Source organism: Myotis yumanensis, unplaced genomic scaffold (assembly GCF_028538775.1).
Source record: "Myotis yumanensis isolate MYYU_CA2020_CCGP unplaced genomic scaffold, mMyoYum1.0.hap1 SCAF_18, whole genome shotgun sequence".
Classification (NCBI taxonomy): Eukaryota; Metazoa; Chordata; class Mammalia; order Chiroptera; family Vespertilionidae; genus Myotis; species Myotis yumanensis.
In genome coordinates, this window is record NW_027223769.1 from 22618303 (window position 1) to 22642590 (window position 24288).

At 45.3% G+C, this 24288-nt stretch overlaps 1 protein-coding gene across 3 annotated transcripts in view; it reads right to left on the reverse strand.

Moving 5' to 3' along the window:
• Positions 1–488: 488 nt before the first annotated feature.
• The window catches only part of ZFP1 (ZFP1 zinc finger protein), a 29414-nt gene continuing 5614 nt past the window's right edge, over positions 489–24288 (reverse strand). The window contains exons 1-3 of one of the 3 annotated variants that reach the window (XM_070397748.1): positions 5427–15880; positions 5220–5346; positions 489–3430 (exon numbers count right to left, since the gene is read on the reverse strand). In XM_070397748.1, the coding sequence (XP_070253849.1) occupies positions 2352–3430; positions 5220–5262 (1122 nt within the window). In that variant the 5' untranslated portion in view covers positions 5263–5346; positions 5427–15880 and the 3' untranslated portion in view covers positions 489–2351. Of the gene's footprint in view, positions 3431–5219; positions 15881–24288 lie in introns of those variants that run through there. The other 2 variants (XM_070397747.1, XM_070397745.1) reach the window with 2 other exon arrangements.

Sequence of the window (24288 nt, forward strand, 5' to 3'; positions counted from 1 at the left end):
TATGATGACAAGACACTTAAAAACAATTAGAGGTTCTGATCTGAATTTCCAGGCCCTGGGAGCAAACAGCTCGCTAGAGTACAGTCATAGCTGTGATCACGTTGGCTGTTGTAAGGGTGGGTATGTGTTCGAAAAGCGTTTGGACTTTATAACTTAGAGTAATAACATGACATTCCTTGCATTTAAAATCTTTGCTGGTTTTCCGTTTATATAAGGTTTCCATTGAGTGAACAATGAATAGAAAATACGTGCTTTTGTTGAGAAAAGGCTCAAGGGCACAATACAGCCAGGACAGCTAGAGCCTGCCTTAGGTGGTGCTGTGTTAACTCGTGTTATTTAACGTGCCCATTTCAATGGGTTATGTGTGGTTTTAGTATGAGTGTTAATTTAGGGACTAAGGAATCATGAACAACTTTCCAATTCTATTTCTGACTTAGGAGAATTTTGTTCTCCGGGCTCATAAAGTCATATACGAAAACACACACACATAAGGTTCTTAGATCTTTATTTTAGAAAATGTGGTATATACTCTCTCCCCTCCCGCTGCCCTCATCTGACCTGGAGGAGTTGTTCCTACACATTTTCTGTGGAATGCCATCAACCATGATCCATTTCGCCACAATTTATTCCATTATTCCCACTGGTGGTCATTTACACTGTTTCCTTATGTACTTACCAAAATACACAGTATATATTGATAAACATAATCTCATGTACTGGCACGTTAGTTTTTTCTCAGGGATAGGTTCCCAAACATGAGAGTGCTGCGTGGAAGAATATGTATATTCTTAAAGTTAAAAGACAGGGTCACAGTGATTCCCAAGGCCCTCACAGTTTACTCTAACAGCAGAGGATGAAATTAACCTCCTCTGCTTCCCGGCTGTTAGTAGATCAGATGACAACTTAAAGATTTATTGGACTATGGATGTTTTAGTAAATTTGTTCAGAGTCGCTCACATTCATATGCGAGTATAGTAACAGCACATCAATGGTCTTCAAAAAATTTTAAAAGCCAGTTTCGGTTGCCATTTACAATTCTAATGCATGATTTGTGATGGAGGAAAAGGAGGAACTTGTGAATCTGAAATCAAGCCTAAGATGATATCACTCTGAGTTATACAATAGATGGAGAGATCACTGAACAGTGTAGTTTATAAAACTGTTAGTGTAAGTTAAGCCTTTCCATGAAAGGTTCACCAAGTCGGATTCCAAAGGGAAATGTTTCAGGCTGATGATAGTGAAACTCAGGAAGTAGAAGTGCGTCCCCTACACGGAATGTGCAAAAGTGTCTCTCTAAAGTGGACGATACACATAGAAATTTTAAAAAGCAACAAGGCATGTGACAGTTTTCTTAAAATAAGCTTCCCTTTAAAGTCTCTGAGAGGTAACTAACATTTGTGCACTGCATACACATCCTACCATTTTTTACAAGACAATTCATAAAATATTAAGAGAAACGGGGAAACACAAATACAAGTGGTTTCTGGGTTACACATTTTGGTAAATGACATGCATTTGTGTGTAAACAGCCAGCAGAAAACGCCAGCATGATGGATGTGGATATTCTCTGTAGCCCATTTTTACCTGTGGTGCATCCTGAGTAACACAGCCCACAGCCGCCTCCTCTCACTCTTAACCTCCTCTTAATTATCTCATATTTGCATAATCATGTAAGTGATGCTTGTAGAAATGCTTCAGCAAGCCTGGAAGCAGGTTAGAACTTCACCACTGTCTCTGTTTATTAAGAGGCAGCTCATTCACAATGGCCACACCAACTTCTATATGCCAGCAAGCAGGAGAAAATGTGTTACATGCTACTTTAAAATCTGTTCCATATTTCATCTGGAATGCATACTGAGTTGTAAAAAAACACATGATATTTAATATGGAAAATCTTGTTTGATGTGTCCTAATTATTAGGAATTTCAAACTCCCAATGACCGTTAAATTCACACGGGCAGATCTAAAATATACTTTTGTGGTTTTGTGGCATAATCGCACACAACCACTCTATCCCTGGGCACTGTCTGTACATCCTTTCTGCTGCTTCCCAGACGATTTCATCCTTAAATTCATTCAAGGTTTAAATAATTCATTCAAGGTTTTAAAAAGCTCATTGTAATAGTTAAGCATGTCTATTTACAGTTGGATATTCTTGGTATGTGTTCTTCAGTTGGGTATCACATCTAACTTTCAGTACCACTGTCCGTAGGGAACCCTATTTTGGCGTTTTTGAGCTGATGAATGGTATCTTAGTATGATTTCCCATGCTCCCTCAGGACCTCAGGCGGTTTCTCCCCGACTGGAAGGGTTCTGGTGGGAGGGTGTTGAACAGTCCGACCTGCTGCAGGTCAGGGTTTGTCACCGATATGAACTCTGAGATGGACACTGAGTCGGGACTTCCTGCTGAAGGCCTTCCCACACTGAGAACACTCGTATGGCTTCTCCCCCGTATGGATTCGCAGGTGGAGCCTAAGAGTTGACCGCTGGCTGAATGTTTTGCCACATTCTGTACACTCGTAGGGCTTCTCCCCCGTATGAGTTCTCATATGTATAATGAGTTGTGAGTTCTGGATGAAGGATTTCCCACATTCACTGCACTCATAGCGTTTCTCTCCCGTGTGAATTTTCTGATGTATGATGAGGTTTGATTTCTTGAAAAAGGTTTTTGCACATTCATTACACTCATATGGTCGCTCCCCTGTGTGAATTCTCTGGTGTGTAGTGAGTTCGAACTTCTGGGCAAATGTCTTGCCACACTCACTGCACTCATAGGGCTTCTTCTCCATGTGTGCTCTCTGGTGTACAATGAGGTTTGACTGATGGGTGAAGGCTTTCCCACATTCAAGACATTCAAAGGGTTTCTCCCCAGTATGAATTCTCTGATGCTTAATGAGGTTTGCCTTATGGGAGAAGGTTTTCTTACAGACATTACACTCATACGGCTTTTCTCCAGTATGTATTCTCTTATGACTAATGAGGAGTGACTTAAAGGAAAAAGCCTTGTCACAGTAATTACAAATGAAGGGCTGCACCAAATTTCTAATTTTCTGATGTTTAAAAATGGCTTCTTTATGGCTGAAGGCTTTCCCAATTTTGTTATATTCCGCATATTCCATTTCAGGATGGGTTTTCTCTTGCTTTAGATAGAGAAGTGCTTTTCCAAATCCGTTATACTCATCAGCTTGCTTCCTTATATAGCTGTCACCGTTAAGTAAGTCTGAACTGTATTTCAAAGTTTTTTCATACAAGTCATATTTATAGGGCACTTGTCTTAAAGAAACAAAGTCTGTGCTTAGATTGAATGATTTTTCAAAGAGATCACTTCTTTCCTCAATTGGGGTTTGGTTCTTGCAGATTATGAATGGCCTTGCCTGCTCCTCGGGGTCACTGTGCTCCCGCTGCACCTGGTCGTCAGCCTTCCACACCTCTAGAAAGAGCACAGGAAGGACACTCCGTCAGGCCTCTTGCTGGCATGTTACAGAAGGTCCCCCAAATGTCCCATCCTACAGCCGCCTTTTTAGTTTGGGACCCGGTCTTCCAGAATTAAGTAGTTCCCAGTGCAAATCTATCCTCCCTCTTAAACTCTGAAAGGACAAGGGGAAAAAAGAGCCTGTGGCAAAAAAAAAAAGTGGGAACTGACAGTGAACACAAGTAGCATTGCCAGATCACACAGCGACCCCACAGAGGGGTAAAGAGAAATAAAAACGCAGCAACAGGAAACACATGTGGGAAGGCTGGCACTGCAGGGATGAAGGGGACCTTGTCCTCAGGGACACTGCACAGCTAGCACAGAGGCAAGCAAGTAGATGAAGATGGTAAAGGAAAGGACACAGGCGGACCTGAGTTTAGCAACCCACACTCTGACGCTGCGTCACTGTGGCTGGACCAGGACCTCGCCTACATGTGTCCAGGCTCTCTCCCCGCCTTCTCCCTTCCCACGGGCAGCACTATTGTTTTGCAGAAACAATCCTACTGAGGAGCTGTCTGGTGTGAATGAATCAAAATTATACCCCCCTTTTCTTGTCAGTTTGGCAAAAAGTATTTTTGGTGTGCTGCAGAATTTTCTAAATTAATTTATGTGCCATGAGATGAAAAGGTTGAAAATCACTGCTTTAAAGTAAGACTTTTTGCAAGTGAATGAAAAGGTTCAGAAACTCATATTTTGTAGGAAACATAAAATTGATCCAAGGACCCAAGATCCTTTTGATAGATTCAATGCTACTACTGCTTTCATCGCGTTTTTCTTTTTTAAATTTTAATTTAATCCTCACCCGAGGATATGTTTTCCATTGATTTTTTAGGGAGGGTGGAAGGAAGAGGGAGAGACAGAGAGAAACACTGATGTGAAAGAGACGTATCGATTGGTTGCGTCCTGCATGCCCCCAACCAGGGCCAGGAGCCTTCGACCAGAATCAAACCTGGAACCCTTCAGTTCATAGGCTGACGCTCTATGCACTGAGCCAAACCAGCTAGGGCTCATTGCTTTTTTTCTATTGAAGCTGTTGGAGAATGTATTTTCATTATTATATCTTATTTTTCTCTCTCCTTTTAATAGGCTTAATTTCTTCCCCAAACTAGTCTTGTCCCTACTTTTATTTGACAGGATCTTAAGGATCAGATCACCCAGCCTCCACCTAGGTCTTGCATAACCTTCACGTTCCTCTGTGCATTACTGGTCATTCCTGGCGCTTGTGCTGCGGCTGCCATCTGTGTCCAGGACAAGGATGTCACTCCTGCACTGAAAAATCTATTTCCCCTGAGGCCACTATGCCAATGGCCCTGAGCTAAAATATACAACACTCAGACATCTGGGGCAGATAGGTCATCTGTTTGCAGCCGTCTCTAAGGGTTTAGGGATTTTTTTGGGGAAAAGTCTTAACAATATTTCAAATGTACCAACTCATTCATAATCCTTGGGATATTACTTCTAGTGGCTTCTGATTCTCCTTCCCTCCTTCCACAGCTTCGCTAGAGAGTTCTCAACTGCAGTTCTAACTTTGCTAGCCACAGCTCCGGCTGCTCCACCTTGAAAATCACATCTGGTTTGATCGCAGCTCCTAACTGCTTGGACTTTAGAACTTCAGTAGTCACTCGCAGCTGTAACATGTGAAGCTTGAGGCCAAACCACTTAGTGATTTAGAAGCTCATACTTGTGGTAACTGAGAAAGAACATAAGCGCCCCTAGGTAAACAGTGACGCCTGGAAGCTGTCCTTACCCACTGACAGTAGGTTGCTGTAGTTCTCCAGCATCACATCCATGTACAGGATCCTCTGCGATGGGTCCAGCTGCTCCCACTCCTCCTGGGTGAAGTCCACAGTCACATCCGTGAATGAGACTGACCCCTGAAATGGCATATTGCTATTCATTCTGGAATGGCGAGCGTTTGGTGATACAAAAAGGACATGTGGAAAGTTACTCTTACCACACTGCTGTAAGGGTCATTCGCCAGGGAAATTTACACGACACCAAACCAGCATCTTCACTACCTTTTGTGAGAAAGTGTGTTTATAGAGGTTTGAGCACTCAGTCCCCTATCTCTGGCACTGTCTCAGGCACAGGCACCTACGATGATGAAACCTCTAGCATTCTCTAACCATCAGTGCGGGGTGGTGCTCACACAGGCACTGTTCTTATGGTATCAAACTAGACAATATTAAAGAGTAGATTAGACTTTCTGTGATACTATCTATAAGAAATACATCTGGTCTTTGTCCACAGTTCCTGGCTCACAGCTCTCGAAGCCCCTAGATCAGTGATGGTGAATCTTTTGAACTTGGCATGTCAGCATTTTGAAAAACCCTAATTTAACTCTGGTGCTGTGTCACATATAGAAATTTTTTGATATTTGCAACCATAGTAAAACAAAGATTTATATTCTTGATGTTTATTTTATATATTTAAATGCCATTTAACAAAGAAAAATCAACAAAAAAAATGAGTTCGCGTGTCACCTCTGACACACATGTCATAGGTTCGGCATCACTGCCCTACATTAACCTAAGAATTGAGACTGATAAAGGTTTGGTATATTAGTGAGGTGACTTCCGGAAATGGCATAAGGACAGGGGCTGGTCACCATCAGACCTGACCATGTGATTAGAGGGTGGAACTTCCAGCCCACGCTGACCTCTGGTGGAGGAGAGGGTTTGGAGGGTGCCAAACGCCATGGTAAATGAGGTTACCAATCACCTTAATGTAATAACGGCTGCATAGAAACCCAAAGGACAGGGTTCCCAGAAACACCGAGGCTACAGCACACAGATGCGACAGTGGCACCTGGGAGAACAACAGGAAGCTCCGGCAAGTACCCTCACTCGTCCCTCCTCCCGCTCCTCACTCTCATTCCTTCTTTATCCGTCCTGCCTCGAGCCCTCTCACTCCTCTCTACTCTTTAGGGTACAGTCTCACTCTCCTCTATCCCTCTGTCTAGCCTCCTCTCTGTCCTTAATTTCCCCAATCTGCTCTCTATCACTGTTCTCAACACCTCCCCATACACCACCCTTTCTCTCTCTACAATCCCTCCAAATCCACCAGCTTTTCTCCATCCTGCCTCTCTACTCAGTCCTCCCTGTCCATCTCTCTTTTCACCTTCTTTACTCTCTTCAGTCTGTCTCTCTCTTATCTCTCTCTACTCCTGTCTCTCATGCCTCTTTCTAGCCTCTCCTCTTCTCTCTCTAGTCCCTCCTCCTCCTCTCTCTAGCCTCTCCTCCTCTGTCTTTCTAGTCTCTCCTTCCTCTCTCTAGTCCAGTAATGGCGAACCTATGACATTTTTTTGGTTGATTTTTCTCTGTTAAATGGCATTTAAATATATTAAATAAACATCAAAAATACAAGTCTTTGTTTTACTATGGTTGCAAATATCAAAAAATTTCTAAATGTGACACGGCACGAGAGTTAAGTTAGGGTTTTTCAAAATGCTGACACACCGAGCTCAAAAGGTTCGCCATCACTATTCTAGTCTCTCCTCCTCCGTCTCTCTAATCGCTCGTATCTCTCTCTCTAGTCTCTCCTCCTATCTCTTTAGTCTCTCCTTTCTCTTCAACTAGTGTCTCCTCCTCTGTCTCCAGTCTCTCCTCCTCTGTCTTTCTACTCTCTCCTCTCTCTCTAGTCTCTCCTTCCTCTCTCTTCTTCTCCTTAGTCTATCCTCCTCTCTCTCTAGACTCACCTACTACTCTCTCTATCTCCTCCTCTCTCTCTAGTCTCTTCTGTCTCTCTAGTCTCTCATTCTTCTCTCTCTAGTATCTTCTTCCTCTCTCTAGCCTATCCTCCACCTCTCTCTAGTCTATCCTTCCTCTCTCTCTCTAGTCTCTCCTCTGTCTCTCTTCCTCGGACTCTCTAGTCTCTCCTCCTCTGTCTCTCTTCCTGTATCTCTAGTCTCGCCTCCTCTCTCTAGTCTCTCTGTCTCTCTTCCTGTCTCTCTTCTTCTATCTCTCAAGCCTCTCCTCCTCTCTCTCTTTTTCTAGCCTCTCCTCCTCTCTCCAGTATCTCCTTCATCGCTCTCTATAGCCTCTCCTTCCTCTCTCCGTAGCTTCTACCTCTCTCTCTAGTCTCTCCTTCTCTTTCTAGTCTTTCCTCCTCCTTTCTCTAGTCACTCCTCCTCTGTCACTCTTCTTCTCTCTCTCTAGTCTCTCCTTCTCTCTCTCTCGAGACTCTTCTCCTCCTCTCTCTAGTCGATCCTTCCTCTCTATCTCTCCTCTCTCCTTCCTCTGTCTCTCTAGTATCTCCTTCTATTTCTCTTTTCTTCTATCTCTCTAGTCTCACCTTCCTCTCTTTCTCTAGTCACTCCTCCTCTGTCTCTCTTCTTCTCTCTAGTCTCTCCTCTCTCTAGCCTCTCCTCCTCTCTCTCTCTCTAGCCTCTCCTTCCTCTCTCTCTCTTTAGTCTCTCCTTCCTCTCTCTAGTCTCTCCTTCCTCTCTCCAGTCTCTCCTCCTATCTAGTGTCTCCTAATCTCTAGTATTTCCTCCTCTGTATCTCTTCTTCTATCTCTCTAGTCCAGCCGTGGGCAAACTACGGCCCGCTTGAAATGAATAAAACTAAAAAAAAAAAAAAAAAAAGACTGTACCCTTTTATGTAATGATGTTTACTTTGAATTTATATTAGTTCACACAAACTCTCCATCTATGCTTTTGTTCCGGCCCTCCGGTCCAGTTTAAGAACCCATTGTGGCCCTCGAATCAAAAAGTTTGCCCACCCGTGCTCTAGTCTCTAGTCCTCTCTCTCTCTAGCCTCTCCTTCCTCTCTCTCTATTCTCTCCTCCTCTTTCTGTCTACTGTCTCCTTCTTCTCTCTCTCTAGTGTCTCCTTCCCCTCTGTCTCTAGTCTCTCCTCATCTCTCTCTAGTCTCTCCTCTTTCTCTTTTCTCTCTAGTCTCTCCTCCTGGCTCTCTAGTCTCTCCTTCCTCTCTCTATACTCTCTCCTCCTCTGTCTGTCTTCTTCTATCTCTCTAGCCTCTCCTTCCTCTCTCTCTCTAGCCTCTCCTTCCTCTCTCTAGTCTCTCCTCCTCTCTACTGTCTCCTCCTCTCTCTCTAGTCTCTCCTCCTCTGTCTCTCTTTCTCTGTCTCTCTAGTCTCTCCACCTCTCTCTCTAGCCTCTCCTCCTTGGTCTCTAGCCTCTCATTCCTCTCTCTTTACTCTCTCTAGCCTCTCCTTCCGCTCTCAAGCCTCTCCTCCTCATCTCTAGTCTCTCCTTCCTTTCTCTCTCTCTAGCTTCTCCTCCTCTCTATCTAGTGTCTCCTTCCTCTCTGTAGTCTTTCCTCCTCCTCTCTCTAGTACCTCCTTCCTCGCTCTCTAGCCTGTCGTTCTCTCTCTAGTCTCTAATCCTCTACTCTCTAGTCTCTCCTCTGTCTTTCTAATCTCTACTTCTCTCTCTGTGTCTCTCCTCGGTCTCTCTCCTTCTCTGTAGTCTATCCTCCTCTCTATCTCTAGGCTCTCCTCTCTCTCTAGTCTCTGCTTCTGTCTCTCTACCCTCCCCTCCCCTCTCTCAAGCCTCTCCTCCTCTCTCTCTCTCTCTCTCTCTCTCTCTCTCTCTCTCTCTCGTCTCTCCTTCATCTCTCTCTCTCTATTCTCTCCTTCCTCTCTCTCTCTCGTCTCTCCTCCTCTCTCTAGCTTCTCCTTTTTCTCTCTTTGGCCTCTCCTCCTCCACTCTCTAGTCGCTCCTTCCTCTCTCTAGCCTCTCCTTCCTCTCTCTAGTCTCTCCTCCTCTCTCTCTAGTCTCTCCTTCCTCTCTCCGTAGCTTCTCCTTCCTCTCTCTCTAGTCTCTTCTCCTCTTCTCTAAGGTCTCTCCTCCGCTCTAGTCTCCCTCTTCTCTCTCTAGTCTCTCCTCCTCTGTCTCTCTTCTCTCTCTCTAGTCTCTACTCCTCTCTCTAGTCTCTCCTTCCTCTCTCTAGCCTCTCCTCCTCCTCTCTCTACTATCTCCTCCTCGCTCTCTCCTCCATCTCTCTCTGGTCTCTCCAGTCTCTCCTTCCTCTCTAGCCTCTCCTCCCCTCTCAAGCCTCTCCTCCTCCTCTCTCTATTATCTCCTCCTTGTGCTCTCCAGTCTCTCCTCCACCTCTCTCTAGTCTCTCCTTCCTCTCTCAGCAGCTTCTCCTTCCTCTCTTTCTAGTCTTTCCTCGTCCTCTCTCTAGTCTTTCTAGCCTGTCCTCCCCTCTCTCTAGTATCTCCTCCTCCTCTCTCTAGTCTCTCTTCCTGTCTCTCTTCTTCTATCTCTCTAGTCTCTACTCCTCTCTCTCTAGCCTCTCCTTCCTCTCTCTAGCCTCTCTTCCGCTCTCATGCCTCTCCTTCTCCTCTTTCTAGTATCTCCTTCCTTGCTCTCTCTAGTCTCTCCCTCCTCTCTCTCTCTAGTCTCTACTCCTCTCGAGTCTCTCTTCCTCTGATTCTCTTCTTCTATCTCTCTAGTCTCTACTGCTCTCTCTATCTCGTCTTTCCTCCTCCTCTCTCTTCTCTCTTCCTCCTCTCTCACCTCTCCTCCTCCTCTCTCTAGTATCTCCTTCCTCCTGTCTCTCTAGCCTCTCCTTCCTCTATCTAGCCTCTCCTCCTCTCTCTCTAGTCTGTCCTCCTCGATCTCTCTTTTCTATCTCTCTAGTCTCACCTTCCTCTCTCTCTCTCTAGTCTTTGCTCTCGCTCTCTAGTCTCTCCTCTCTCTCTAGCCTCTCCCTCCTCTCTCTCTCTAGTCTCTACTCCTCTCAAGTCTCTCTTCTTCTGTTTCTCTTCTTCTATCTCTCTAGTGTCTACTGCTCTCTCTCTAGTCTCTGCTTCCTCTCTCTCTATTCTCTCCTCTTCTTTCTGTCTACTGTCTCTTAATACCTCTCTAGTCTCTCCTTCCTCTCTCTCTTTCTAGTCTCTCCTCCTCTGTCTCTCTTCTGTCTCTCAAGTCTTTCCTCTCTCTCTCTAGCCTCTCCTTCTTCTCTCTCTCTAGTCACGGCTCTCTTTCTAGTCTATCCTTCTTCTCTCTCTCTTTCTCTCTCTCTCTCTCTCTCTCTCTCTCTCTCTCGTCTCTCTTTCCTCTCTCATCTCTCCTCCTCCTCTCTCTAGTATCTCCTTCCTCTCTCTCTCTAGCCTCTCCTTCCTCTCTCTAGTCTGTCCTCCTCTGTCTCTCTTTTCTATATCTCTAGTCTCACCTTCCTCTCTCTCTCTCTCTAGTCTCTCCTCCTCTGTCTCTTTTCTGTCTCTCTAGTCTTTGCTCTCTCTCTCTAGTCTCTCCTCTCTCTAGCCTCTCCTTCTTCTCTCTCTCCCTCTCCTTCTTCTCGCTCTCTCTCTAGTCTCTCCTCTCTCTCAAGCCTCTCCTTCTTCTCTCTCTCTCTAGTCTCTCCTCACTCTCTAGTCTATCCTTCTCTCTCTCTCGTCTCTCCTTCCTCTCACATCTCTCCTCCTCCTCTCTCTAGTATCTCCTTCCTCTCTCTCTAGCCTCTCCTTCCTCTCTCTCTCTCCAGTCTCTCCTTCCGTCACTCTCTAGTCTCTCCTCCTCTGTCTCTCTTCTTCTGTCCCTCTAGCCTCTCTTTCCTCTTTCTTTAGTCTCTCCAGCCTCTCCTTCGTCTCTCCAGTCTCTCCTTCCTCTCTCTCTTTAGCATCTCCTCCTGTCTCTCTCTAGTCTCTTCTCTCTAGTCTCGCCTCCTCTCTCTGTAGTCTCTCCTCCTCTGTCTCTCTTCATCTATCTCTCTAGTCTCTCCTTCCTCTCTCTCTAGCCTCTCCTCCTCTCTCTACTCTCACCTTCCTCTCTCTCTACCCTCTCTTTCGTCTCTCTAGTCTCCCCTTCCTCTCTCTAGCCTCTTCTACCCTCTCAAGCCTCTCCTCCTCTCTCTAGTATCTCCTTCCTCGCTCTCTCTAGCCTCTCCTTCCTCTCTATTCTCTCCTCCTCGTTCTCTCTAGTCTCTTCTCCTCCTCTCTCTAGTCTCTCCTCCTCCTGACTCTAGTATCTCCTTCCTCTCTCTCTAGTCTCTCTCTCCTCTCTCTAGACTTTCCTCCTCCTCTCTCTAGTCTCTCCTTCTCTCTTATCTCTAGTCTCTACTCCTCTCTCTCGCCTCTCCTCCTCCTGCTCCTCTCTCTAGTATCTCCGTCCTTGTTCTCTCTAGCCTCTCCTTCCTCTCTCTAGTCTCTTCTCCTCGCACTCTCTAGTCTCTCTTCCTCTCGAGTCTCTCCTCTGTTTCTCTTCTTCTATCTCTCTAGTCTCTACTGCTCTCTCTCTCTCTAGTCTCTACTTCCTCTCTCTCTATTCTCTCCTCTTCTTTCTTTCTACTGTCTCCTTCTCTCTCTCTAGTCTCTCCTCATCTCTCTCCAGTCTCTTCCTCTGTCTTTCTAGTCTCTCCTTCCTCTCTCTCTAGTCTCTCCTTCCTCTCTCTCTAGTCTCTCCTCCTCCTCTCTCTAGTGTCTCCTTCCTCTCTCTCTCTAGCCTCTCCTCCTCTGTCTCTCTAGTCTCTCCTCTCTCTAGCCTCTCCTCCTCCTCTCTATCTCTAGCCTCACCTTCCTCCCTCTCTAGGCTCTCCTTAGTCTCTCTAGTATCTCCTTCCTCGCTCTCTCTAGCCTCTCCTGCCCTCTCTCAGGCCTCTCCTCCTCCTCTCTCTAGTCTATCCTTCCACTCTATCTCTCATCTCTCCGTCCTCTCTCTCTCCAGTCTCTCCTCCTGTCGCTCTTCTTCTATCTCTCTAATCTCACCTTCCTCTCTCTCTAGTCTCTCCTTCCTCTCTCCGGAGCTTCTCTTCCTCTCTATCTAGTATCTCCTTCCTCGCTCTCTCTAGCCTATCCCTCCTCCCTAGCCTCTCCTCCACCTCTCAAGCCTCTCCTCCTCCTCTCTCTAGTCTACCTTCCTCTCTATCTCTCCTCTCTCCTTCCTCTCTCTCTCTCCTTCCTCTCTCTCTAGTCTCTCCATCCTCTTTCCCTCTAGTCTCTCGTCCTCTCTCTTCTTCTATCTCTCTAGTCTCACCTTCCTCTCTCTCTCTCTCTAGTCTCTCCTTCCTCTCTCTCTAGCTTCTCCTTTTCCTCTCTCTAGTCTCTCCTTCCTCAATCTCTCTAGCCCCTCCTTCCCTTCTCTAGTCTCTCCTTCCTCGCTCTAGTCTCTCCTTCCTCTCTCTCTCTAGCCTCACCTCCTTTCTCTCTCTAGCCTCACCTCCTCTCTCTCTCTCTCTAGTCTCTTCTCCTGTTCTCTCTAGTCTCTACTCCTCTCTCTCTCTAGTCTCTACTCCTCTCTCTCTCTAGTTTCTACTCCTGTCTCTCTCTAGTCTCACCTTCCTCCCTCTCTAGCCTCTCCTTCGTCTCTCTAGCCTCTCCTACCCTGTCAAGCCTCTCCTCCTCTCTCTAGTATCTCCTTCCTCGCTCTCTCTAGCCTCTCCTTCCTCTCCCTATTCTCTTCTCCTCGCTCTCTCTAGTCTCTCGTCCTCTCGAGTCTCTCCTCTCCTGTTTCTCTTCTTCTATCTCTCTAGTCTCTACTTCCTCTCTATTCTCTCCTCTTCTTTCTTTCTACTGTCTCCTTCTTCTCTCTCTAGTCTCTACTCATCTCTCTCTAGTCTCTCCTCCTCTGTCTCTCTTCTTCTGTCTCTCTAGTCTCTCCTCTCTCTAGTCTCTCCTCCTCTCTCTAGTACCTCCTTCCTCGCTCTCTCTAGCCTCTCCTGCCCTCTCTCAAGCCTCTCCTTCCTCTCTCTATTCTCTCCTCCTCGCTCTCTCTAGTCTCTTCTCCTCCTCTCTCTAGTCTTTCCTCCTCCTCTCTCTAGTCTCTCCTTCCCTCTCTAGTCTCTCCTTCTCTCTTCTTTTATCTCTCTAGTCTCTACTCCTCTCTCTCGCCTCTCCTCCCCTCTCAAGCCTCTCCTCCTCTCTCTAGTATCTCATTCCTTGCTCTCTTTAGCCTCTCCTTCCTCTCTCTATTCTCTTCTCCTCGCTCTCTCTAGTCTCTCTTCCTCTCGAGTCTCTCCTCCTCTGTTTCTCTTCTTCTATCTCTCTAGTCTCTACTGCTCTCTCTCTAGTTTCTACTTCCTCTCTCTCTATTCTCTCCTCTTTTCTTTCTACTGTCTCCTTCTCTCTCTCTCTAGTCTCTCCTCTCTCTCTAGTCTCTCCTTCCTCTCTCTCTCTAGCCTTACCTCCTCTCTCTCTCTAGCCTCATCTCCTCTCTCTCTCTATTCTCTACTCCACTCTCTCTCTAGCCTCTCCTTCCTCTCTCTAACCTCTCCTCCTCTCTCAAGCCTCTCCTCCTCCTCTCTCTAGTCTATCCTTCCACTCTATCTCTCGTCTCTCCGTCCTCTCTCTCTCCAGTCTCTCCTCCTGTCTCTCTTCTTCTATCTCTCTAGTCTCTCCTTCCTCTCTCCGGAGTTTCTCCTTCCTCTCTAGTATCTCCTTCCTCGCTCTCTCTAGCCTCTCGCTCTTCCCTAGCCTCTCCTCCTCCTCTCTCTAGTCTACCCTTCCTCTCTATCTCTCTAGTCTCACCTTCCTCTCTCTCTCTCTAGACTCTCCTTCCACTCTCTCTAGCTTCTCCTTTTCCTCTCTCTAGTCTCTCCAGCCCCTCCTTCCCTTCTCTAGTCTCCTTCCTCGCTCTAGTCTCTCCTTCCTCTCTCTCTAGCCTCACCTCCTCTCTCTCTCTCTATTCTCTTCTCCTGTTCTCTCTAGTCTCTACTGCTCTCTCTCTCGTCTCTCCTTCCTCTCTCTCTAGCCTCTCCTCCTCTCTCTAGTCTCACCTTCCTCCCTCTCTAGCCTCTCCTTCGTCTCTCTAGTCTCTCCTTCCTCTCTCTAGCCTCTCCTACCCTCTCAAGCCTCTCCTCCTCTCTCTAGTATCTCCTTCCTCTCTATTCTCTCCTCCTCGCTCTCTCTAGTCTCTTCTCCTCTCTCTAGTCTCTCCTTCCTCTCTCTAGTCTTTCCTCCTCCTCTCTCTAGTCTCTCCTTCTCTCTCTAGTCTCTCCTTCTCTCTTCTTTTATCTCTCTAGTCTCTACTCCTCTCTCTCGCCTCTCCTCCCCTCTCAAGCCTCTCCTCCTCCTCCTCTCTCTAGTATCTCCTTCCTTGCTCTCTCTATTCTCTTCTCCTCCCTCTCTCTAGTCTCTCTTCCTCTCGAGTCTCTACTTCCTCTCTCTCTCTTCTCTCCACTTCTTTCTTTCCACTGTCTCCTTCTTCTCTCTCTCTAGTCTCTCCTCATCTCTCTGTAGTCTCTTCCTCTGTCTCTCTAGTCTCTCCTCCTCTGTCTCTCTTCTTCTGTCTCTCTCGTCTCTCCTCCTCCTCTCTCTCTAGCCTCTCCTCTTCATCTCTCTAACCTCTCCTTCCTCTCTTTAGTCTCTCCTCCTCTCTCTCTAGGCTCTCTTCCCTCACTCTCTCTAGTCTCTCCTCCTCTCTACTTTCTCCTCCTCTCTCTCTAGTCTGTCCTCCTCTGTCTCTCTTCTTCTGTCTCTCTAGCTTCACCTTCCTCTCTCTCTCTAGTCTCTCCTCCTCTCTCTTCTTCTGTCTCTCTAGCCTCTCCTTCATCTCTCTCTTTAGCATCTCCTCCTCTCTCTCTCTCTAGTCTCTTCTCTCTAGTCTCTCCTCTGTCTCTCTTCATCTATCTCTCTAGTCTCTACTCCTCTCTCTCTCTCTAGCCTCTCCTTCGTCTTTCTAGCCTCTCCTCCCCTCTCAAGCCTGTCTCCTCTTCTCTCTAGTCTCTCCTTCCTCTCTCCTTCTCTAGCCTCTCCTTATTCTCTCTAGCCTCTCCTTATTCTCTCTAGCCTCTCCTCTTCTCTCTCTAGTCTCTCCTCCTCTGTCTCTCTTCATCTATCTCTCTAGTCTCTACTCCTAACTCTCTCTAGCCTCTCCTTCCTCTCTCCGTAGGTTCTCCTAACTCTCTCTAGCCTCTCATCCTCCTCTCTCTCTCTAGTCTCTTCTCCTGTCTCTCTATAGCCTCTCCTTCTCTCTCTAGTCTCTCCTCCTCCTGTCTCTAGTCTCTCCTCCTCCTGTCTCTAGTCTCTCCTCTTCCTCTCTCTAGTCTCTCCTTCCTTTCTCTCTTCTTAGTCTATCCTCCTCTCTCTCTAGCCTCTCCTCCCCTCTCTCAAGCCTCTCCTCCTCCTCTCTCGTCTATCCTTCCTCTCTCTAGTCTCTCCTCTTCTCTCTCTAGCCTCTTCTCCTGTCTCTCTAACCTCTCCTTTTCCTCTCAAGACTCTCCTTCCTCTCTCTTTAGTCTCTCCTCCTGTCTCTCTAGTCTCTCCTTCCTCTCTCTAGCCTCTCCTCCCCTCTCAAGGCTCTCCTCCTCTCTAGAATCTCCTTCCTCGCTCTCTCTAGCCTCTCCTTCCTCGCTCTCTCTAGTATCTCCTCCTCCTCTGTTTCTCTTCTTCTATCTCTCTAGTCTCTACTCCTCTCTCTCTCTCTAGTCTCTCCTTCCTCTGTCTCTCCAGTCTCTCCTCCTCTCTCTAGTCTCTCCTTCCCCTCTTTAGCCTCTCCTTTCTTTCTCTCTAGTCTCCTCCCCCCCTTCCTCCTTCTCCTTCCTCCCTCTCCCTCTCTCTCTCTCTCTCCCCCCTTCTCCCCTCCCACTCCTCTCAGTCCACTCTCTAGTCTCTACTCAGTCTCTTTCATACCATCTCTCATTCCTCTCTATGCTTCTCTCTCTCAATCCGGGCTCCATGTTCAAACTATTCTGTCTTTATCATTCCTTCTCTCTCTCTACTCCTCTATCAATCCTTCCTTTCTACTCCTCTCTAGTCTCTCTCTCTCTTATCCTCGCTCACACATCTCCCTTTATCTTTCCTACTCCTTTCTTTCTCACCATCCCCCTCTCTCAAAACTGTTTACTGTCACTACTGTCTCCTCCTTTTATACTCTCCTTTCTATATACGTGCTCAGTCCTCTCTCACTGCCCTCCCCTCTGTCTTCTCTCTTTCTGCTCTCTAATTCTATTTAAGTCTTCTACCTGTCCCTCTAATTTCTCTAATATCTCGCATACTCTCCCCTCCCTCACTCTCTACCACTCTTACTCTGCATCCACTCTCTGTGACTTCTCTCTCTCATTGCTCTCTGGTCTTACTCCTGTGTCCCCACTTTCTAACCGCTTTCCCACCACTCTTCTAACAGTGTTTTCACTCTATTCTCTCCACCCCTTCTTGTTTTTGTTAATCCTCACCAAAGGATTTTTCCATTGCTTTTCAGAGAGATTAAAAGGGTAGGAGGGACAGAGAGAGAAACATCAATGTGAGAAAGACACATGAACTGATTGCCTCTGCATGTGCCCTGACCAGGGAAGGGAGCAAGCCCACGACCCTTTGGTGCGAGGGCCAACGCTCTAACCACTGAGGACACTGGCCAGGGCAAGACAAAAATTTTCACTCCCAACACCTGAAGTGGTGAAGTCAAATACAGCTTTGGGACCCAACGAGCTGGAACAGAAGCCTACAACCTGAGTGAATTTGGCCTGGGAGACATCTTACAATATGATGATGGACAGGACAGTTATTCATAACTGAATGGGATTTAAATAACGTGCTTTTGACCTTTATGACTGTTTTACTAAACCAGGATATGTTTGAAGATCAGGGGCAGATTGTATTATGATTTATAAAAAATATATACTTGGTTATTCAGATGAGCAAAATATATTTCTCATATATATTTGATTTTCGTTCACAGCTCCCCAAACCTCTGGAATTTCCTAAGTGTTGAGAGTGACTAATATTTCTGTTCTGTTAAGGAGGTGACCTTTGGAAAACACCCAAAGATGTGGAGGCTGGTGACCAGGAGACCTAACCTTGGAATTAGAGGGTTGGAACTTTCAGTCCCAGGACCTCTGCGGAGAAGAGATGGATGGTCAGCAGTCAATGATGTAATCAGTTACGACTGTACTGGAGGAGAAAGGGCCCGAAGGACAGGTTCAAAGAGCTGGGTTGGTGAACACTTGGAGGAGCTGGGAGAGTGGCACCCAGGAGAGGGCATGAAAGCTCTGTGCCCTTTCCTCCAGCCTTGCCCTATGCATCTCTTCCACCTGGCTGTTCTCGAGTCATGTTCTTTACAATAAACCAGTGATCTAAGTAAAATGTTTCTCTGAGTTCTGTGAGCTACTCTGGAAAAGTAACTGAACCCAAGGAGGTGGTCTGGGAACTCTGATTCATAGCCAGTCAGAAGCACAGTTAACATACCAGTCTTGCAATTAGCATCCTGAGTTGGGGGGAGGGTGATTGACGGAACCTCCGATCGGTAGCCAATTGGTTAGAAACACAGGTAACAATAACCTGGGCTTTCAACTGGCAACTGAAGTTGGGTAGGACTGGACTCAACCTGTGGAATCTGATTCCAAGTAGACAGTGTCAGAATTGAGCTGAATTCTCAGACATATTGGTGTCTGAGAATTGCTTGTTGGTTTGGCGAAGCCTACACACACACGGAATATTTAAAGGCAAAAGATTATAACTTCGTTATAAGACACTAGTGGCCTGGTGCACAAAATTTGTGCGGCGGGAGGGGGGGGGGGCATGTCCCTCTCCAATCTGGGACCCCTCCGGGGATGTCTGACTGCCAGTTTAGGCCTGACTGCCCCCGCCACCCCCCCTCTCCCGCTGGCCTGATCGCCTCTAACTGCCTCTGCCCCAGTCCTGCCACCATGGCTTTGTCTGGAAGGTCTCCCAATCTAATTAGCATATTACCCTTTTATTAGTATAGATAATATCAGGCATAAAGATCTCTCCACCATAACAAAGCCATAAAAATGGCTGAGAAGCAAAATAAACAAGGGTAACTATGTCAAATGAAAAAGCTTTTGCACAGCAAAGAAAACCAACAAAATTAAAAGGCAAGTGACCAGATAGGTATTCTAAAACTGCAAAATATAGTAACTGAAATAAAAAATTGTGTAGACTTAATAGCAGACAGGACACAAAAGAATTGTGAACTTGAATACAGGTCAATAGAAGATATCCAAAATGAAGCAGAGAGAGAGAAAATGGGGAGAAAACATAAAAGAGATTTGAGACATGGTAAAAAATTTTAACTTATTATTGCTTAGAATGCTGAAAGAAAAAACAAAAACAAGGCATTGACCATAATCTAAAAAACTCAAAAAAGCCCAAGCAGCCCTGGCCAGTGTTCTCAGTGGTTAAAGCACCTGCCTGTGAACCAAATGGTCTCGGGTTTGTTTTTTTTATTTTTTTAAATATATTTTATTGATTTTTTACAGAGAGGAAGGAAGAGGGATAGAGAGTTAGAAACATCAATGAGAGAGAAACATCGATCAGCTGCCTCCTGCACACCCCCTACCGGGGATATGCCCACAACCAAGGTACATGCCCTTGGCTGGAATCGAACCTGGGACCATTCAGTCCGCAGGCCGACGCTCTATCCACTGAGCCAAACCGGTTAGGGCATTGGTCTCAGGTTTGAGGCCTGGTCAAGGGCATGTATCTGGGTTGCAGGTTCACTTCCTGCCCCTGGTCAAGGTGCGTGCAGGAGGCAACCAGTCTATGCGTCTCTCTCTCCCCCTCCTTCTCCCTTGCACTCTCTAAAAAGCAATGGAAAAATATATCCTCATGCGAGGATTAACAACAACAAAAGAGTAGCCAGAAGAAAAAGATGCATTACCTACAGGAACAGCAATAAAAATAAAGATTTAATTCTAAACAAACACACCAGAGAACTGAGTCAAAAGTAAAATACCATCTTAAAATATTGAAAGGAAAAAAATACCCTAGAATTCTATACCCAGTAAAAATACTTTTCAAAATGAAGGCAAAATAAAAGCTTATACAGATAAACAAAAGTTGCAAGAATTCACTGATTTATACTGTATAGTATTCTTGAATTGTACTGAGGTAGTATAATATTACTTCAAGGTGATCAGTAAAGTATATAAACTGTAATCCCTACAGAAACCATTTAAAAAAAAAAAAAGATGCAAACACACTGTCAAACTACAGCGGGAAGGCCGGGGAGGGTTGGGGGGTGGGAGTGGGGGTAAGAGATCAACCGAAGGACTTGTATGCATGCATATAAGCATAACCAATGGACACAAGCCACTGGGGGGGGGGGGGGGGGGGGGCTTAGGGGAGGTGGGGGAATGTCAAGGGGATGGGGAAGAAGACATATGTAATACTCTTTGTAATAATTTAAGCAATAAAAAAAAAGGAAAAATAAAAAAAAAAAGATGCAAAGGAAAAGAGCACAGAAAGATTTAAAAACAAATAGCAAGTGACGTTTTGTTGAACTGTACACTTGCAATCTGTATAGTTTTATGAACCAATGTCACCCCAATAAAATTTGGCTGGTGTGGCTCAGTGAATTGAACATCATCCTGTGCACCAAGAGGTCGCTGGTTCGATTCCCGGTCAGGGCATGTGCCAGGGGTTGCAGGCTTGATCCCCAGTAGGGGAAGTGCAGGAGGCAGCCAATCATGTTTCTCTCTCCTTCTCCCTTCCTCTCTCTAAAATCAATAAAAACATATTTTTAAAAAATGCATGTACAGCCCAGTTGGCGTGGCTCAGTGGTTGAGCGTCAACCTATGAACCAGGAGGTCACGGTTCAATTCCTGGTCAGGGTACATGCCCGGGTTGCGGGCTTGATCCCCAGTGTGTAGCTTGTGGGAAATAGCCAATCAATGATTCTCTCTCATTGATGTTTCTATCTTTCTCCCTTCCTCTCTGAAATCAATAAAAACATGTTTTTAAAAAATTAAAAATGCACGTACAAACAAAATTTATAAAAAACAAATAGCAAGATGACACAAATCTAGCAGTGCCTATAATTTAATTAATTATAAAGAAAATAAAAATAAAATTGTCAAGTTTGATTAAAAAAAAGGATTCAACTATGTGCTGCTTAGAGGAAATGCATAAAATACATATAGGTTGAAACAGTAAGAATGGAAAAAGAAAAAGATACACCATAAAAAGGTGGGTAGACTATATTTATATCAAACAAGGATAATAACCAGAAATAAAGAATGATATTCCAAAATGATAGAAGGGTAAATCATCAGGACGATAGAACATACATAAATGTACACATACTCAATAAATGTGTATGTACTCAATAACATAGCTCAAGTTACATAAGCCAAAATGGACAGAACTAAGCTAAACTAAAGCAAGGAATGGACAAATCCTCATACTATCTATCAATCAAGTATCAGAACTGAACAAAGACATTTTCAGAAATACAAAGTATCAAAAAACGTATTTCTCATGCCCTTTCTCAAGAAGCTAATTAACAATGGACTCCAATAAAGCAATAGTAATCCAAAAAGACAATGACCTGGGAAGGAGCTGAAGGAAATTCCTAAGAGCGGTTTGAAGGAGATTGCAGGATGGCAGTGATTCTCTACTGATACCAAATTGCTTGTACAAACTAGAACAGTGTGATTCAAAAGAAGAAATTTTGAAGGCTGTCATCAAAATGATGTCTACAACCACTGATTAACCTTTTCAACCTGAGGCAGAATGCCTGAATGAACCTGGCCCAAATTCTTTTTTTTTTTAAATATATTTTTATTGATTTCAGAGAGAAAGGGAGAGAGAGAGAAACATCAATGATGACAGAGAATCACTGATTGGCTGCCTCCTGCACACCCTTCACTGGGGATTGAGCCCGCAACCTGGGCATGTGCCCCTGACCGGAATCGAACCCGGGACCCTTCAGTCCATAGCTGATGCTCTATCCACTGAGCAAAACCAGCTAGGGCCCAAATTTTTTTCTTTCTTTTTTTTTTGCAAGATCCACGCTTTATAAACACACCAAGGGCCCAATGCACCTGTGGGGTCCCTCGGCCTGGCCTGTGCCCTCTCGCAATCCGGGACCCCTCGGGGGATGTCGAGAACCAGTTTAGGCCTGATTCCGCAGGCCAGGCTGAGGGACCCCACTGGTGCACGAATTTGAGCACCAGGCCTCTAGTCAAAGACTAAAGAGCAGCCCACTCACTCTAATTATATTCCTGCCGGACCTGATCCACACTATGACCCTGCCAGATGGTTCAATCTTATGTTTTCCTGTTTCTCATGACCTTGCCAATGACAATGACTTCAATAAAAATTTTTGTAAATCCAGAGACTATTCAGCTCATCTCCTAGAAGCCTTTATCCAATACCAGCAAAATTTCTAGACATTAGATTTGTGCTTGATGAGTTTTGCTACATTGCTTAATCCCCAGTAAGACCATCATTTTAGGAGAAACCAAGATGGCGGCATAGGTAAACACCTGAAATTGCTGCCTCGCACAACCAGTTCAAAAATACAACTAAAAGACAAAACGGACATCATCCAGAACCACAGGAAGGCTGGCTGAATGGAAATTCTACAACTAGAAGGAAAGAGAAAAGCACACTGAGACTCAGAGGAGGTGCGGAAGTAAAGTGCAGAGGCACGGAGGCGCACGTGGAAAGGGCTGGCAGCTGAGGACACGGTTGTCTTTTTCCATCGGGAGGGAGTCTCAAGCTCCTGACTGCTCTGAACTCCAGTTTCGGGTGAGTCTCTGGGGACCCAGATTCATACGGAGAGAAACTGGACTGTCTGGCATCGGTCAGAACTCGAGGGCGGCTTTCTCTCAGAGGTACTTGCAGCGATTACCAGGACACTGAGACCCGGGGCCTCCTAGGGCAGGACTGAGGAGTAGCCATAGCTGCTTGCTCCGCCCTGTTGACCCCCAGAGACCCCGCCCCACCTGAGCTGTGCGCAGAGGCTTTTGCATATGAAAGACCTGGCCCTTTGCAATCTGAAAATTACCTAATAAACTGCAGCTGGGTCAGAGAAACCCAGAACTTTCAAAAGAAGGCCAAAGGCCCCACAGCAGCTTGCAATGCTTCACAGCTGGGCTCCTGCTGGGTAGCCTCAGGCAGCGGCTAAATTAGCGCCTCCTTAGAGATCCAAGAGCCAGTGTACCCAGTGGTCAGAGTGGGATCATCCAGATTACAACTCCTCAGACCCATAAGGGACACACTCAGGGGGCAGACTCAGTGAGCACCAAAGCCCCACTGAAGCAAGTCTTGCCCCAGAAGGGTGTCTCCAGCACAGAAGTTCTCCCACTGCAGACACAGCTGATTCTCTCAGCCAATTGGCCTAGAGGTCAATTCCTCCCAGTGATACCTACAACAATCAAGGCTTACCTACAACAAGACTGTGCACAAAGCCCACAAAGGGGTGCACCAAGGTAATTGGGGAGTGTCCACCTCAGGTAATTGGGGAGGCTGAGCCACTGGGCCCTATAGGACACCTAGCACAGAAAGCCACTCTATCAACACAGGGAAGCATAAAAAATGCGGAGACAAAGAAACAGGTCACAAATGACAAAAATGGAGGAAAGCAAACTACTGGATAGAGTTCAAAACCACACTTTTAAGGTTTTTCAAGAATTCTCTAGAAACCGCCAATAAACTTAGTGAGACCTTCGAGGTTATGAAAAAGGACCAACTAGAAATTAAACATACACTGACTGAAATAAAGAATATTATTCAGGGTTCCAATAGCAGACTAGAAGATCGCAAGAATCAAGTCAAAGATTTGAAATACGAAGAAGCAAAAAACACCCAACCGGAAAAACAAAAAGAAAAAAGAATCCAAAAATATGAAGATAGTGTAAGGAGCCTCTGGGACAACTTCAAGCGTACCAACATCCGAATTATGGGCGTGCCAGAAGAAGAGAGAGAGCAAGATATTGAAAACCTATTTGAAGAAATAATGACAGAAAACTTCCCCTACCTAGTGAAAGAAATAGATTTACAAGTCCAGGAAGCAAAGAGAACCCCAAATAAGAGGAATCCAAAGAGGACCACACCAAGACACATCATAATTAAAATGCCAAGGGCAAAAGACACAGAGAGAATCTTAAAAGCAGCAAGAGAAACTCAGTTACCTACAAGGGAGTACCCATACAACTGTCAGCTGATTTCTCAACAGAAACTATGCAGGCCAGAAGGGAGTGGCAAGAAATATTCAAAGTGATGAATACCAAGAACCTACAACCAAGATTACTTTACCCAGCAATTCTCATTCAGAATTGAAGGTCAGATAAAGAGCTTCACTGATAAGAAAAAGCTAAAGGGATTCATCACCACCAAACCAGTATTATATGCAAAGCTGAAAGGTATCCTTTAAGAAGAGGAAGAAGAAAAAAAAGAAAAGATACAAATTATCAACAACAAATACACATCTATCAACAAGTGAATCTAAAAATCAAGTGAATAAAAAATCTGATGAACAGAGTAAACTGGTGAATATAATAGAATCAGGGGCATAGAAAGGGAGTGGACTGACTATTCTCGGGGAGTGGGGGAAGAAGAGTGGGGGTGCGGGAAGAGACTGGACAAAAATCGTACACCTATGGATGAGGACAGTGGGGGGGGGGTGAGGGCGGAGGGTGGGGTGGGAACCGGGTGGAGGGGAGCTATGGGGGGAAAAAAGAGGAACAACTGTAATAACCTGAACAATTAAGATTAATTAAAAAAAAAAAAGTAGTAACAATGAAACTTGTGGAGGTTAGAGGAAAATTTAAATACACACCCAAATATTTACTGAGTTTTCTGCATCATGCTTATTTGATTAGAAGAACAAAATACACATAATAAAATTCTGCATTTGTACTGAAGAATGGTACATGAAATAACCATAGACAAATTAATAACCCTTTTAATTTGGGTTGTTTCTGCAGGTGCTGTAAAAAACACCATCTAAATGAAGGTCTATAAAATTTCTTCAGACCTAACGCTAGACAACCAAGAAAATGGTATTCATAACCAATGTAAGGCATTTAATTAACTTGGTTTGCTTTTCAGCTGCTGGTATTGTATTTACTCTGTTTTCCTTGCATTTCACTCATCTATACTTTCCTGTTTCATATTCTGAATCCTTATAAACTTCCTCAAATGTACTAAAAAAACAAAACTGGGAA